The sequence below is a fragment of the Megascapheus bottae genome, chromosome 31, assembly GCF_031878675.1.
Source record: "Megascapheus bottae isolate mThoBot1 chromosome 31, mThoBot2.hap1, whole genome shotgun sequence".
Lineage (NCBI taxonomy): Eukaryota > Metazoa > Chordata > Mammalia > Rodentia > Geomyidae > Megascapheus > Megascapheus bottae.
The window spans coordinates 3,725,455-3,742,373 of NC_143539.1; the positions used below are offsets into that span (position 1 = coordinate 3,725,455).

At 53.9% G+C, this 16,919-nt stretch overlaps 1 protein-coding gene across 1 annotated transcript; it reads right to left on the minus strand.

Annotated features, from left to right (window-relative positions):
• Positions 1–11,535: 11,535 nt before the first annotated feature.
• On the minus strand, positions 11,536–13,433 carry Selenow (selenoprotein W). Its single transcript, XM_090323038.1, has 6 exons — positions 13,356–13,433; positions 12,929–12,953; positions 12,779–12,832; positions 12,610–12,684; positions 12,422–12,520; positions 11,536–11,881 (listed from the first exon to the last, which is right to left on the minus strand). The coding sequence occupies exons 1-5, from the start codon at positions 13,382–13,384 to the stop codon at positions 12,440–12,442; spliced, it is 264 nt and encodes an 87-aa protein (XP_090179164.1). The 5' UTR covers positions 13,385–13,433; the 3' UTR covers positions 11,536–11,881; positions 12,422–12,439.
• Between the last annotated feature and the right edge of the window lie 3,486 nt (positions 13,434–16,919).

The following is a 16,919-nucleotide window of genomic DNA, read 5'->3' on the forward strand; positions in this document are numbered from 1 at the left end:
GGGACCCCGCCGCCCCCCCCCCCAGATTCCCCATTCCCCCTCAGCACCCTACCTCCTCCACCTCCACCTCCTCCTCCTTCTCCTCCTCCTTCTCCTCCTCTCCCAGATGGCAAATCTCAGGAGGTCCCAGACCTCAGATGCCAGTCTTGCTGATGGCCCCCCTGTGGTCACTGTTAAAGCACGAAGCCAGAATCTTTGTAGAAATCCCCACAGAAAAACACAGATTTCCAGAATCTTCATTGAGAAACCTTCGGTCAGTGATTCCAGTTCACATTATCAAATTAACTGGGATACGAGTCCACCATCACATTAGCTGCATACGTTGTACATTGTACAATTAACTGGGAGTGGGCTTGGTGGTATACACTTGGATTTCCAGCCATTAGGGAGTTAGAGATGATAGTTCAAGTCCAGGAGAGGGAAATATTAGACACACACACACACACACACACACACACACACACACACTGAACCTAGCACACTGTTTCACCCCTGCAATCCCAACTACACAGGAGGCAGAGATTGGAGGATTGAAGTCTGAGGCTGGCCTGGTGCAAAAATACAAGACTTTACCTGAACCTGAAGCACACAAAGGGCTGAGGGGATGGCTTACATGGCGAGGAGACCTCTGCTTAGAAGCAAGTCCAATGGTCCTGTGTTCAAATCCCAGCACCACCAACTTGGAAATTTTAGATTTCACAATGGCAGGTTTTGGTGGCTATGTGATCTGCTTGTGTATAAACGCATAGGATGTGTATATAGTTCTTTCACACGTGTGCATGCATGTACGTGTGTATATGGACATATGTTCTTATATAATAATATATAGAAATCCATATTCTTAGTTTCTTTTCTTTTGTGCCAGTCCTGGGGCTTGAATTCGGGACCTGGGCTTTGTCCCTGAGTTTTTTCATCCAACGCTGGTACTCTACCACTTGAGCCATGGCACCACTTCCAGTTTTCTGGTGCTTCATTGGAGATAAAAGTGTTCTAGACTTTCCTACCTGGGGCTGGCTTTGAACCTCAGTCATCAGATCTCCTGGGTAGCTGGGATTACAGTCATGAGCCATTGGCACTCAACATGTTTTTCTTTTTGAGATAAGGCTAGTCTCCAACTCCCAATCCTCCTGCCTCAGCTATCTTGACTTCCTGGTCCCTACCATGCCTGGCTTTGTTTTAGAAGTTTCTAATGGAAAATTCCACCCAAATACACACACACACACACATACACACACACACACACACACACACACACACACTGCTAGAGTTGGGGTAGCTGGGTGGGGGAGGGGTGGCCCCCTCATAGTTATATTTAAGGAAAAGAATTTTCTGTTCTGTAAATACAGGGAAACCAGGTCTGGAGGCGAAGCCCTCGCCTCAAATATACTTTTCCTGTCTTAGCGTTCGCGCTGATTGTTTTCTAGTCTGGGTTGGGCATTTCCTTGAGACGGGGCCCCAGCCACACAGTCACCAGGACCATTCCAGGCCAGACTGCTACGCTCCAACTCTGACACCTAGGTAGCTCAGGGTCCCTGAGGCTGAGATCTCCTCTTTTTTTTTTTTGATGGGGGGGAGGGTGAAGCAGGCTGATTGATAAGGAGGATGAGGACAGACCAAGCAAACCACAAGCAGGAAGGCCAGTGGCAAAGCTCCCATCTGTGCAGTACCCTTATTTCCTGATACCAACTCTTCCATCCACGAGATCTCTAGGCAGGGAGCACTGTGCAAGGAGCCTGACCCAAATCTCCATGGGAGGGGAAGAGAGGCAGGAAGAAACAGGATAGTTGTGTGTGTGTGTGTGTGTGCCAGTCCTGGAACTTGAACTCTCACTTGTCATTTCCACCCAAGGCTGGCGCTCTACCACTTTGAGCCACTTGTGGCCTCTTGGTGGTTCACTGCACATGAGTCTCCTGGACTTTCCCAGGCTGGCCTCAGACCCCGATCCTCAGATCTCAGCCTCCTGAGTAGCAGGGATGTCAGGCGTGCGCCCCTGAGACAGATGCACACCCCAAATCTGGGCATTCCTCAGGAGCCACACTGGGTTGGGCCACGTAGCTAAATCCAGTTTAGGACACGCGGTTGAACAAGGATCATTCTAGAGTGATTTCTAAGTCTCTGGGCTGAAGACTGGGGGAGAGGGGGGCTCAGGCCTGGGAGAGTTCCACGCCCCCCACGAGCTCCTCCTTTCTGCAAAATATTTTTTAAAAAGAGTCTACTGTGGAGACCACCGAGGCCTTGAAGGATAGATGGAATGTTCTGGAAGCCAAGGGGGTCCCAGTTAACAGGAGGTTAGACTTCAAGAGGCCCTACTGGGTTGGGGTGGGGAGAAGAGGCTGTATCCAGGCGCCTGCCATACCATCCTGGGTGAGGATGACAACAAAAGGAAGAGGCCGGGGGCCTCCCATCCTCCCATTCATCCTGTCCTTTCTCACTCTCCCTCTCTCCCCTCAAAGGGAAACTGATTGAAAGTGTTGGATTCTGTATAAAGTCTGGGGTGTTTCATTATCTTCATATCTCTCCCAACTCTGCTCTAGGGCTTTTCTCTTGTACTGTGGGCACTCTACCACCTGAGCCACACCTCCAGTCCAGCTTTTTGCTGGTTAATAAGAGGTGGAATCTCTTATTTCTGCTTGGGCTGGCTTAGAACCCTGGCCTTTTCTGTAAGTAGGATTATAGGCGTAAGCCACTTGACCTGGCCTGTCTTTGTTTCTGGGGGAGACACTGGGGCCTTCTCTCTGTTTTCATAACAGAAGCACTGACAATAGATGAGAAATGGAAACCACTCAAGGGTCCATGGAGGAAGAGGAGAAAAACCCTGCGTGGTTCTCCTTGTCAGGGACTGGGATCAGCATGCAAAGGAAGGGAGATTTGCCCTGGGAAATACCAGGATGAACATTTAGCTCATTTTTTTTTTCCTTTGTGCCAGTCATGAAGCTTGAGCTCAGGGCCTGAGCACTGTCCTTGGACTTTCTCAAGGCTAGAGCTCTACCACTTGAGCCTCAGCACCACTTCCAGCTTTTTCTGTGTATGTGGTACCAAGGAATCAAACCCCAGTCTTCATTCATGCTAGGCAAGCACTCTACCATTAGGCCCAACTCCCAGCCCCAAGGCAGGCTTCCTGAGGATAATTCGCTGATGTTGGCTCTGTAGCCCAGGTTGGCCTTGAACTCTCAATGTTTTGTGAATATATATATATATATATATATATATATATATATATATATATATATATATATATATGGGCTCTGCTGGGATTACAGGTCTGCATTACAGCACCCGATTTCCTCTCCATATTTTATATTACTGACTCCTGGCCTCCCTTCTCAGTTTTCTTCCCCTGTGGGCCTTTTCTGGAGGTGAGCAATGCTCTCCCCTCCCCCTGTGGTTCTGGGGTCCACCTCCCCCGCTTACCCCCCCTCTTTTTCCTTTGCACTGGCACAGGACTAATTTAGCAAATGCTCCAATCGGCTTAGGACAACCTCAGCAGAATGGCAGGGGGAGGGAGATCAACAAGGATTAAGTCCAGACTGGTGACCCGAGGGAAAGGAACAGGGGCTTTAACGAGGACAGGCCACTCCCGCCTTCTTCTCCCCTCTCCTCTCACTCTGGACACTAATGAGAACCATCACAGCTGACTGCCAAGACTTAGGGCTCAAGTAGCAGAACTCACCTTTTCTTCTGTTTTTGGAACGGGGTCTCACTACACAGCCTGGGCTGGCCTGGGACACCCCACCCCCACATCTTCCCAAATTCTGGGGTTACAGGCATGTGCTACCAGGACCCTGAGCTCAAGCCAGGACAAGTACCATAAAAATAAAAATATAATAATAATAACAATAATAATAATTAACACCTTCCTAGCCAAGCAGATCTTTCTAAACAAATGGGATTTGGGGTGCCTCCCCTCCCCCCCTGCCCTTGCCTCCCAATTTCTTTCTATATCTGCCCTCTGAACCAATGTAGACCCATATATATCTCCATATACACACACCGGCCCATAGGGCCTGAACTCTGGACCTAGGCGCTGTCCCCGTCCCTAAATTTCTTTTTGCTCAAGGCTAAAGCACTATTGGTGGCTTTTTCCGGATTAATTGGAGATAAGAGATAAGGACTTTTCCTACCCCCAGGCTGGCTTTGTCTAGTTAGGACTACAGCCAGGGGCCATCAAAACCCAACAGGAGTGGTGTTTTGTTTGTTTAATGTGTGGGCCAGTCCTCCTGGCCTGGGCACTGGTTTCTGAGCTTTTGTGCTCCAGGCTCCAGCACTAGAACCACACACTCCATAGGAGATAAGAATCTCCAGGGCTTTTCTTGCCTAGGGCAGGCTTCAAACCTCCAGGCAAGGCTCTTTCAAAACAGAAACTCCCCATCCATTGTGCGTGGAGGAGAGAGTTGGTTTGCTGGGTGGAGGGATGTGCGGAGATTGCCCTGGATTAAGGAAAACTGCCCCGGGGTGGGGGGAGGGCCCAAGGGACACAGCCCCCACCCCTAGGTGGAGCCCCTCTGGTCTGGGTATCCAGCAGATGCCTGGATGTGCTGCACCAAAGAAATGTCGCTTCTTAGCAGCCTCGCCATCTGGCTTTCCCCAGGGAGCACTTCAGGTCACTTTCTGTCTGTGTTTGGACCCTTGTGCATGTGGCCTTGACCGGCTGGGATTGCAGGTATGTGCTACCTCACCCGGTGGCAAAACTCGGAGTCTCCCTGAAACCCCAGGGCCCAGGCGGACTAGGGCTGTGTCTGCCTCATCTGAGGTGGTGGGGAGCAGCCAGCACAGAGCCACAGGGCTCACAGTGGACTGGCAGCTGGTGCTTAACCACTGTGGGTTCAGTTCTGTCCCCATGAGCTCAGCTGCAAGCAGAAGAACCCAGGGCTCGGCTTCCATTTTGCCGGGGGTTCTCAGCCCTGCTCTTCCAGTTATCCTAGGTTCTCACAGTGGGGAGGGATGGCTTGTTTCTGGTAGAGGATTAGATTTACCCTGAAGAAGCATGTGTGGGCACACACACACACACACACACATGCACGTTCACTGGGGCTTGAACTTTAAGTCTAGGTGGCAGTGGCCTTTTCCAGTAGAGACCAATGCTCTGCCACTTGAGTCAGGTCTCTAGGCTAGCTTTTTGCTAGACTTGGAGATAAGAGTCTGATTGTCTCTATTTCCAAACAAACATTGTTTACTTTGGGAGGAGAAAAAAATTGGGGCTGACACCTGCTGTTTTGGGGGGTGGTTTTCTGGGGCTTGAACTCAGGGCCTGAGCACTGTCCTTGGACACTTTTTGCCCAAGGCTAGCACTCTGCCACTTGAGCCATAGCACCACGTCTGGCTTTTTCTGTGTATGTGATTTCAGGGAATCGAACCCAGGGCTTCATGCATGCTAGGCAGGCACTCTACCACTAGCCCACACTCCTGGCCCCCTGCTGCTATTTTGTGCCTCCTCCCAGCCTCCCTTCCCTTTCTGGCAGTGCTGGAAATGGGACAGGGGGCCTTTTTCACATCCCAGACAAACACTATCCCAGCCACACCCCTACAGAACACGTGAGGGCATGGTGGTGCTCCACCACTTGAGCCACAGCTCCACTTCAGCTTTTGAGTGGCTCCTTGGAGATAAGAATCTCAAGGACTCTCCTACCCTGGGCTGGTTTTGAACCACCGTCCTCAGATTGCAGCCTCCTGAGTAGCTGGGGTGACAGGCATTCCCTGCCCTTGGGGGGAAGAGAGGGATCAGATCAGGAAATAGTTGGGATTCTGGAGGGAAGGAGGGAAGCTCCTTCTTTCTAGAAGTTTTTCTCTCCCTCTCCGTTCTCTCTGTCTGGAGTTACTAAAAATGGAGCAATAGAATAAAAAGGTTGCGCTAGAATGAAAGGAAAGTATCCTGGGAGCTGAAAATAACTGTCAGATTCAAATTTAAGTACGGGCGCCTCGGCTGACGTAGGCACTCCTCCCCCTCACAGTCTTCCTGCCTCCGTCTCACAAATGCTGAGATTACAGGCAGAAGCCCCTTGGCCCCAGCTCCCAGTACCAGTTTTAAACCCCGAGCTCAACCTGTGATGATGTGTTTCCCAGCCTGGTGGTAGGAATGTCACTGAGACTCTTTTGCGTGTGTGTTTTGGGGGGCGGGGTCGTGGGACTTGAACTCAGGGCCTGGGCACTGTCCCTGAGCATTTCAGCTCCAGGGTACTGCTCTACTCATTGAGCCACAGCACCACTTCCAGTTTTCTAGTGGTTAATTAGAGATAAGAGTTTCATGGACTTTCGTGCGGGAGCTGGCTTTGAACTGGGATCCTCAGATCTCAGCCTCCTGAGTAGCTAAGATGACAAGTCTGAGCCACTGCCCGACTGTCATTGACCCACTTATCTCCAGCAAACCATTAAAAAGCTGGAAGTAGAGCTGTGGCTGAAGTGGCAGAACACTAGCCGTGACCACAGAGAGACTCAGGGATAGAGCCCAGGCCACTGAGTTCAAGACTGGGGGGTGAGGGGAACATAGAAGGGACTCAGTTCAGCCGTGTGCGGTGGCTCAGCCTGTCATCCTAGCTACTCAGGAGGCAGAGATCTGAGGATCGAGGTTCAAAGCCAGCCCGGGCACAAAAGGACCTGAGACTCTTATCTCCAATTAACCTCTAGAAAATGAGAAGTGGGGCTTGGCTCAAGGGTAGGGCGGTAGCCTTGAGCTGAAGAGCTCAGGGACAGTGACCAGACTGAGTTCAAGCCCCATGACCCACCAAAAAATAAGAAGAAGAAAGAAAGAAAATGCTCAGTTAAAAGAGTGAGAGTTCCCTTCCCCAGGGGGCAGGGAGGGGTGGGTGGGGAGGGGAGGGTGGATCCTAGCCTGGAGGGCAAAGCAACAGAGGGGATTTAAGTCCCCAGGTTGGGTTGCAGTCTGTAGTCTCTTGAACTGGAGCTGAGGAGAGCAAGGAGGCAGAGAGGCTGAAGGATGGCAGCTGGAGGCCGGGGTCGGGGAGAACCTCAGGATTTGCCAGACTGGGCGGATGAAGTTGCAGACAACAATGAGGCAGAGCGGGGCCGGGGGGGCATGGAGAGGCCACCCTGGGTAGAAGAGCCCAACCCTAGGGAGCTAAGTTGAGGCTGGGGGGGGATTGGGGGGAGGCTCTCCTGATGTGGGGAGATCGGACGAGATCCAGTGGCTGAGGGTCCCAGCCAGGCAGAAGGGACTTCCTCTCCTGCCCCCCTGAAATTATCCTGAGACAGTTTCTCTGATTGCTTGGGAAGGGCTTGAACTCAGGGCCTGGGCGCTGTCACTGAGCCTTCCTCATTCAAGGCTGGTGCTCTACTACTTGAGCCACAGCTCCACTTCCGGCTAGCTTTTGGCGGTTCCTTGGAGATGACGTCTCCTGGAAGCTAGCACTGGTGGTTCACACCTTTTATTCTAGCTACCCAGGGGGCTGAGATCTGAGGACCACGGTTCAAAGCCAGCCAGGGTAGCGAAGTCTGTGGGCTTCATATTTCCAATAAACCACCAGAAAAATGTGAAATGGCGCTATGGTTCCAAGTGGTAGAGTCTCACCAGCCTCAAACCACGATCCTCACATCTCAACCTCCAGAATAGCGGGGATGACAAGTGTTAGCTGTTAGGAAGACGGAGGAAAAAGGAACAGGGGGTGATTTTTTCCCCTCATCTGTCCCCCACCCCCAAAGGTGGAAGTGGGCCTTCCTGCCCCGGGGCCTACACAGAGCAGCAGAAACTGGAGCTGGAAAGACATCTCCAGATGGATGGGTACCCAGACCACAGCACTTGAGAGGCCCTGGCCTCCAGACTGGGCCTGCAAGAGTCAGACGTGCAGGTGGGAATCCCTGCCCCCCCCAAGATCCCCCCAATCCCTGGGAGCCCCCAACTCTGGTCTCCCCCTCCCTCTATGACACCCCCCAGACAACTGAGCATGGCGGCATATGCCTGCAGTCCCGGCTACTTGAGAGGCAGAGGTAGGATTTCAGGACTCTGAGGACCTTGTGAGTGGGTGGGTTTCTGGTGTCACAGCCTGACCCTCTCTAACCCCTTATGATCAGAGGGCGGGGGGGGGGGGCCGAGGCATGGCAGAGCCCCAGTCCCTGACTTTGTCCCCTTGTCCCCTAGAAATGGTTCCAGAAGAACCGCTGTCAGTTCTTCAGGTCTAAATGCCACCAATTCAGCCTCTTCCCAGGAAAGGTTGGTACTGCCAGGCCCGGGGGCATCACCAAGGCCTGAGGCGCTACCCAGTCCACTCCGGTGCCGGCGAGGGGCTGGACTTCCTCAATTACCAGATGGTGCCACCCTGTAGGCAGTGGGGTGACCACTACCTCTACTCCAGGCCCGAGGTCCACTCCGGGGACTCTCCTGTCCCCCCAGAATGTCCACAGCACTCCCCCAACTCAGACCACTCAGACTGAATGTCGGGTATCAGCCTGCAGGGTCCCTCAAGGAGGCCAGAACCTACTAACAGCAGTGTGTGTGTGTAGCCTGGGGCTTGAACTCAGGGCCTGGGCACTGTCTCTCCCTCATTTTTTTTTAATCCATGCATTTGTTTTGAATGCATTTGCTCCACTGACGTATACTGTCTTGTTTGTATTTGTGTTTGTTATTGCATCTCTTCTTTCCCTTGCTTTTCCCTGCTGGCTTGGTTTAGGAGTTTTGTTATTTTTACATCTGTTGTAAAGTTCACCGGAATCGCAATAAACAGCATTGGAAACTGAGGCAGCATGGTGGGACGGACCAAGGTCTGCCGGCCCAAGGGCTTGAGGCTACAGTATGTGGGGTCCTGTTTCCTTGCGTGTACCCCCTCTGTCTTCTCCCACCCCCATCCCCAGCTCCTCACAGCTGTTTCTCTGACCCTGTCCTGGTCTCATTTAGCAAATGTCCCAATCCTCTTAGGCCGGGGCGGCCTCAGCAAAAACCCAGGGGGAATTAGCGTGGATTTGGGGGGGGCCACGTGCTGTGCCAGGCTGTGGCTGGAGGTTGGTGGGGACAGAAGTGGCAAAGCTTCCTGCCAGGAACAAGACTTGAGGGTGGACAGGGAGAAGAGCAGGAATTGCTTGATCTTGAGACCCTGACAGGAATCCCGTGCCTGGCATCCTGGCTACCCAGGAAACTGAGATGGGAGGGCTGGTTTGAAATCAGCCAGGGCAGGACCAGGAGCAGGGATGGCCCCCTCCCCTGGCCCTCTGCTGCCCCCTGGCGGCTGCACTTCCCACAGGCAGCTCCTGGTCCTGGGCATTCAGCCAATTCCCCAATCCTCAGGCTAGGTGGGCAGGGGCTGGGCCATGGTTGTGAATTCAGTCTGATAAGGCCCAGATACATGACCAGCCACTGAGGGGACAGGATGGACAGCACGGGTACCCCAAAAGGCTTCCCTGCTTTTCCCATGTGACAGTCACATCGAGGTGAGACTGGGGGGGAGGGGGCAGCAGTTTAGGAAGTTCCTCTTTGCAGCAGTGTGGTTGCCTTGTTTTAGTATTTACAGGATGTGGGTCAGGACCCAGTCTCCAGATTCCAAGGGAGCAAAGGAGGCTAAAGTTGAATGATGGTGAGTTCAAGGACAGCCCCATCTCAAAACAAAACAAAACAAAACTGGGCACCGATGGCTCATGTTTGTAATCCTACTCAGGAGGCAGAGATCTAAGAATCACATCACAGTTCAAAGCCAACCCGAACAGGAAATTCTGTGAGTCTCATCTCCAGTTAGCCATTAAAAAACCAGAAGTGCCGGGCATGATGGCTCACACCTGTAATCCTAGCTACTCAGGAGGCTGAGATCTGAGGATCACGGTTCAGAGCCAGCCTGGCCACTAAAGTCCATGAGACTCTTATCTCCAATTAACCTCCAGAAAACCGGAAGTGGGGTTGTGGCTCCAGGGGTAGAGTGATAGCCAGAAGTGGAGCTGTATCTCAAATGGTAAAGCAGCGGCCTTGAGCAAAAAAATCTCAAAGACAGCACTTCGATCCTGAGTTCAAGCCTTGATATTGGCACCCATGTATGGAGGGACACACACTAAATAACTGAGGGCTGAGAACATAGCCCACAGGTAAAGTGCTTGCCTAGCATTCAGGAAGCCCTGGGTTCTATTCCTCAGTACCACACACACACACACACACACAGCCAGGAATGGCACTGTGGCTCAAATGACAGAGTTCGAGCCTTGAGAAAGCTCAAGGACAGTGCTCAGGCCCTGAGTTCAAGCCCTAGAACTGACAAACAAAAATAAAACAACGGAGGACAGAACATTAGGACCAAATGTTACACAGCTGGGTCTGGTTCTGGGTCGCACATAAAGACAAATGAGCAAATTAACCTCAGGACGGCATGATGTTAAGCAGTTACTGTTAGTTTTCTTAAACAGATGGGGGCCTGGCAGCTGGGCACATGTTATGAAAAAAGTGATGAGGCAGTTCCAGAGGTGGCCACTGGGCGGCAGTGCTGTGAAAGTGCTCATTGTGTGGTGTGAACTCCAGCCACCCAATGCTTTGAGGCTAATCCTGGCTTCCAGTTCTGCCGGATGGACACGGCCAATACCACCACTAGCCACTGGGGTGTGGCTAGAGGTGAGCGCACCACTTCCGGTCTAAGCCTTCAGACCTGGGGAGTGGAAGATGCTACCTGCCTGTGGTTCAGAGGCCTACCTGAGTGTCTGCAAGAGTCAGTCGGAAAACTCGCCCAGGGGGACCAGGCAAAATGCAAGAGCCTATCCCAAAGTAAAACGAGCCAGGAGGCCACTCAGGAGGCTGAAACCTGGAGGACTGGGGTTCAAAGCCAACTTAGAAGCCAGGTGCTGATGGCTCACGCCTGTCATCCTAGCTACTCAAGAGGCTGGGATCAGGGTTCAAAGCCAGCATGGGCACTAAAGTCCATGAGACTCTTATCTCCAATTAACCACTAGAAAACTAGAAGTGGTGCTGTGGCTCAAAGAGTAGGGAAGATAGCCTTGAGGTCAAGGACAATACCTAGGCCCAGACCAAAAAATAAAAAAAGCCATTGGGGCTGGGAGTTTGGCCTAGTGGTAGAGTGCTTGCCTAGCATGCATGAAGACCCAGGTTCGATTCCTCAATACCACATACATAGAAAAAAGCTAGAAGTGGTGCTGTGGCTCAAGTGGCAGAGCTCTAGCCTTGGGAAAAAAAGTCCAAGGACAGTGCTCAGGCCCTGAGTTCAAGCCCCACAACTGGCAAAAAAAAAAAAAAAAATTTTAAAAAGTCAGCCTAAAAAAAAAAAAAAAAAAAGCCAGCCTAGAAAAAGGGCTGGGAGAATGGCCTAGTGGTAGAGTGTTTGCTTAGTATGCACAAAGTCCTGGATTCGATTCCTCAGTACCAAATACACAGAAAAAGAAAGGTGGCTGTGGCTCAAGTGATAGAGCTCTAGCCTTGAGCAAAAGAAGCTCAGAGACAGTGGCCAGGCCCTGAGTTTAAGCCCCAGGACTGGCAAAAAAAAAAAAAAAAAAACCTACCAGAATCATCAGGCGTGGGACATTGGTGTGGTTTCTCTGTGGCTGGGCAAAGGGTAAGGCTACAGGGCCCTGGGCTGAGCCAGAACAGACAGACACACAGGCAGCTTGCTCTGAACTCATGTTTATTGAACGTTTATTGAACTCTTAAACCATTCTTCATGGCAGTAGATGGAGAAAGGAGCCATAGTTTCACATCTGACAAAACAGGGTGGTGGGGAGAGGGGGCCTGGAATGGGGGAAGGGGGTAGTGGGGTAAATGGGGGCAGGAGGGGGGCTGCGGGCAGAGGTGCGAGGGGTCCTCACTCTCCCACACAGAGGCAGAGCCCAGGGGCATCGATCTCTGCCCCCACCCAGAGGCCACAATAACATCGAGGAAGGACCAGGGGTCGCCAGACATTTCAGTCCTTCCTGTCATCAAGCGTGCATGGAGGGGCAGACCGAGGGCCCTGGGCTGAGGAGAGAAAACAGTGTTAAGGATGGAGAGAAATGAAAACAGGGGAGAGCCCTGGAAGCACAGGTGGCGGGGGGACGTGACAGCTTAAATGGGTAAAAAGGTGCCAGGTGCTAGCTACTCTAGAGGCTGAAATCCAGCAGATAGCAGTTCTAGGCCAGCCCTGGATGCAGGGAGTTCTCTTGGTCGGTGATATCACTGGAAATTGAACAAAATGGAGCTTAACTATCTGGGCATGGTGACTCTAGCCTGTCATCTCAGCGGCTTGGGAGGTAGAGGAAGGGTTCAATTGAGTCTAGCCTGGGCAAAGGTAGTGAGAAAAGAAAATACAAAAGAAAAGAGAGGGGCAGCTGTGGCTCAAGAGGCCCTGGCTGGGTCCCGGCTAGGAGGGGAGGTGGGCCACATGGAGTGAGGCCACGGGACCAGCTCCACTTCCAACTCTGGAACCAGAATGCACTGGTGTACTGGCACCTGATGATAATCACGGACACTGGGGGGGAGACACAGGAGACAGCAGGGTGACCCCGCCAGGGCCCTCACCTCCGCCTTCAGGGCACCCTAGCCCTGGGCCAAGGCAGCTTTGATGGCGGCCACCAGCCTCAGAAACTTCACCTCGGTGTCCACGTAGCCATCACCTCTCTGGATAAGGAGGGGGTGGAGTGAGCCAGGACCCCCCACATCGACCCCAGCCCCAGGAGAGCCCCCCACAAGAGGAGGTGCAGACTCACCCTCTTCGAGTGAACCAACTTCCCGGCTACCATGACCTCAAAGAAGCCAGTGACCTGCGGTGTGCCCTCGCCACACTGAGGACGGGGAGAGGGACAGCTCAGGGCCCTGGGGTCACCCTGCCCCGCCCACTGCGGCCCAAGCCCAAGGCACAGGCAAGGGCAAACTCACGATGTCCAAACAACCCGGGAACTCATCTTCCAGTTTCTTCTTGAGCTGGAGATACTGGCACAGAGGAGAGGTCAGAGGTCATGCTGTGTGCTGGGGGGGGGGGTCCCCCGATCCCATGTGCCCTCCCCTGCTCCGTGGGCGGAGACTCACCTTGGGCTTGTAGCCTCAGGCGCCACTGGTGGGTGGGATCGCGCGGGCACAATGCAGGAGAGGCAGGCACGGGGCATGGGAGAGGGGAGAGGGAGGGGCGCGGGCTTCAGAGGGAGCGGGGCGCGGCCTGCCCCCCGCGGAGGGGGCTCTCCGGCCGGACGCAGGGAGGGCGGCCGCTGCCTAAGAAGGGGATCGGGCCTGGGGCGCGCGGCCCTCGGCTCGGCCCTAGCTCTCCAGCCGGGGAAACTGAGGTCCGAGCGGCGAGGGGAGGAGCCCGGGCCCGGAGCGCCCCCCGCCCGGGGCCTTTCTCCTGTTCTACCTGGGAATCTTCCCCCCACCCCCCGCCCCGCAAAGACGCCGGAGAGCAGGAGCCCAGCCCTCCCCACCGCGCCTGCGCGCCCCGGCCCCGCGGGACCCCCGAGCCCACCAGTACACGACCCGCACGGCGAGGACCATGGCTGCGGAGCGCAGCGACGACGCCAGCCACACACTCGAGGTGGGTGGGGGGGCGCGCGGGGCGAGGTCTGCGCCTGCGCGGGACCAACCAACCCGGAGAGGGGGGGCGGAGTGGGGAGGGCGGCGCCGCAGGGAGAGGGTTCCCCGGGCTCCCCGGAAGGGTCCCCCCGCGGGGATGGTACGGTCCACGGGGCCGGGACGGCGCCTTCGCCTGCGAGATCGCCCGAGGGGAAACTGAGGCACGTGGCGCTGACAACCCCCCTCCCCTTCCAGGGCTCGGGTTGACCCTGCGGGGAGAGGAAGATTCCTGGAAGGGCGCCGCGCGCCGGCTCACCCCGCCCCCTGGCACCCCTCTTTATATGTGTGGGCCCCTGGTCTCCCAGCCCAGGGGTGCGGAAGCGGGCACGCCAGGGGCCCCACCTTTCCCTGCTTTCTCCCTCTCCCGCCTCATCACCCCCAGGGGATGGCCACTCGGTTTCACCAACAAAGCTGGGGGTGCAGCTACTCAGGAGGCTGCATGTTCAAAGCCAGCCTGGAAAGCAAACTCCACGAGACTCTGATCTCGGTTAACCCACTCAAGTCCCACTGGGCCTCAAAACACGGTGGGGCAATAGCCTGGAGGGGAAAAGAGCTCCGGAACAGAGCCCAGGCCCTGAGCTCAGCCTTCCCGCTTCCACAGACCTGGCCAGGGGTGTCAGGCGCCAAGACAAAGGACGGGGCCTCTACCCAAACCCCATGTGGTGGTACACGCTTGTAGTCCCAACATGCTGAGGCTAAAATGCCTCACTTGTAGAAGTTCCTCTCCGGTCTTGTCAGTGTTGGGTTTTCTTATATTTCTTGGGACCAAGTAGCTTAACAGGAAACCCAGAGATCAGAGCCCCAGAAGTGGATCTCTTGTCTAGGACTCCAGATCCAGTGTGTTAGGGTACAGAAAAAAGAGCTGTGGTTCAAGTTGGTAGAGCACTAGCCTTCTGCACAAGAACTTAGGGACGGTGCCCAGGCTGTCTCCAAGCCCCAGGACTGGCAAAAAAAAAAAAGGGCTGGGAGTTTGGCCTAGTGGTTGAGTGCTTGCCTGGCATGCACGAAGACCCAGGTTTGATTCCTCAGTACCACATACATAGAAAAAAAGCCAGAAGTGGTGGTGAGGCTCAAGTGGTAGAGCTCTAGCCTTGAGAAAGCCCAAGGACAGTGCTCAGACCCTGAGCTCAAGCCCAGGAGTGGGAAAAAAAAAAAAAAAAAAAAAAGGCAACTAGGCATAGTGGTTATCGCCTACAATCTCAGTGACTTCAGAAATGGCCGCACTGACTGTGGTGAATGCCTGTTTTTTTGTTGTTGTTGTTGCTGTTTTTTGTTTGTTTTTGTAGTGGAACTCAGGATCTGGGGTGTATACCTACCCTAGATGCACTGCAACCACACCTCAATAAAAACCTGAGCGTTGAGCCCCCTAGCAGGCTTTGCTGAGAACTATTTCACTTATAAAGGAGTCATTTGGGGCTGGGAATGTGGCCTAGAGGTAGAGTGCCTGCTTAGCATACACAGAAGCTCTGGATTCAATTCCTCGGCACCATACCACACAGAAAAAGCGGGTAGTGGCACTGTGGCTCAAGTGGTAGAGTACTAGCCTTGGACAGAGCCCAGACCCTGAGTTCAAGCCCCAGGACTACTTTAAAAAAAAAAAAATGTGCTTGCGGGGCACAGTGGCTCACACCTGTAACCCTAGATACTCAGAAGACTGAGATCGGAGGATCAAGGTTCAAAGCCAGCCCAGGAACAAAAGAACCTGAGACTCATCTCCAATTAACCTCTAGAAAACAGGAAATGGGGCTTGGCCTTGAGCTGAAGAGCTCAGGGACAGTGCCCAGGCCCAGGGGTAAGGTGGTAGCCTTGAGCTGAAGAGCTCAAGGACAGCACCCCGATCCCCCAAAAAATGTGCTTGAAGGTCTGGGGATTGCCGTTGCACCAGAACAGGCCAGGATGGAAAGGCAGGGATGAGAACGTGGTGGGTGAGCAGAACCAACCTCCCTCACCTTGGTGTTCCGTTGGGTTTGAGCATGAGCAAGCATGCCGTCAGGAATTGCCTCACGAAGCTAAGGGTGGACCGCTTCCATCCACAGGCCCGGAGGCCTAACTGCTGGGTGTGGAAGGTTCTAATGGAACACCAACTCCACATTCCTAAAGCCCGTGTCCCACAGGGCCACCAGAGGGCGCCTGCGTCCACTCCCGCCAGGGCTTCTTGCTCTCACCCTTGAAGTGCAGGGCTCAGAGGGAGAGGGCCACCTGGCCTGAAGGATCTTCCCTCCATGTCTCTCTGACTCTGTGCTTCCTACATGGCTGGGATGACAGCCCTGGACACCATGCTCAGGGCATGGCTGAAACTTGCAAATGCTTAGCACTTCACTCAATCTCCACCTTTGAGTCGCTGAGATGACAACTTATTTAAATTGGGGGGGGGGGACTTGAACTCAGGGCTGCCCATTTCCCAGGCACAGACAAGGTCTCTGGCTTTTGCCAGTACCAACTTCAAGCCAGGATTCCCTTTGCTCCGCGTCCTGAGTAGCTGAGATTACATGAGTGCACTACCCTGCCATGCTGAGCCTCCTGTGGCTTCTATTTATTTGAGGTTGCCTTCCCAATACAATGTGCACTGAGACTTTGTGTTTTGCCCTTTGCTCTGGTTTGTGTCTAATACCCCAGGTGTGTGTGTTAGGCTTGCCATTGAGGCAGGCATTAATAGATTCGACGGAGCAGCATTCCTTTTCACAAAACCCATCTCTAAAGCACCATGCAATTTAATTGAACACAAACATTTCCGACAATGGAAGCCTCCAGTGGAACAGGAAAGCCAAGCTACATCATTTTGTCATCACCCAGAGAATTCTCCCTCCCTCTCACACTGCCCGGTGATAAGGCTTATCTCTCTCTCTAGCAAGTACAATGTCAATAATTCAGGGTTGTGGGGGTCGGGAGAAATGTCCATTTCATATCCTGTCCAGACAAGTCTTAGACTAATTTGCATCCTTAGAAGGAAAAGCCATATTTCAGATTTCAACACTCCCCCACCTTGTAGAGTTTAAGTAGTGACATAAGGGCATGTCTGAATTGCTACTGTGAAGCCCATCTTGAGAGCTCAGGCCTGCAAGCCCTGTGCTGGGAGGAAGGGGCATGGGGCGCTGGCATGCCCTGCCTATCTACTGGGGATGGGTTCTTGCTGATGCTCTGCTCAGGGTGGATGGAACTAGTCCTGCCTCTGCGCCCCGGCAGCAGAAATCAAGATTGTATCTGCACTCAGGGCTCCAGGTGTGCGCCGCGGCCAGCCAGGCCCCCCTACCCTTCACCACTGGCCTGCACACCTGCACTTTCCCCACAGCTGCTAGGAGGCAGGCTCCCGTCCTGCCTCACCCTCGGACCAGCACCCCAGGAGGGCCCCCCCACTCCCCGCCAGGCCGGGCACTGGACATCTTGAGGAGACGCACTGCACCCCACCCCAGCTGGAAACACCTGTGCCGGCCCCCCCGGGCTGCCCATCCCAGGCGCT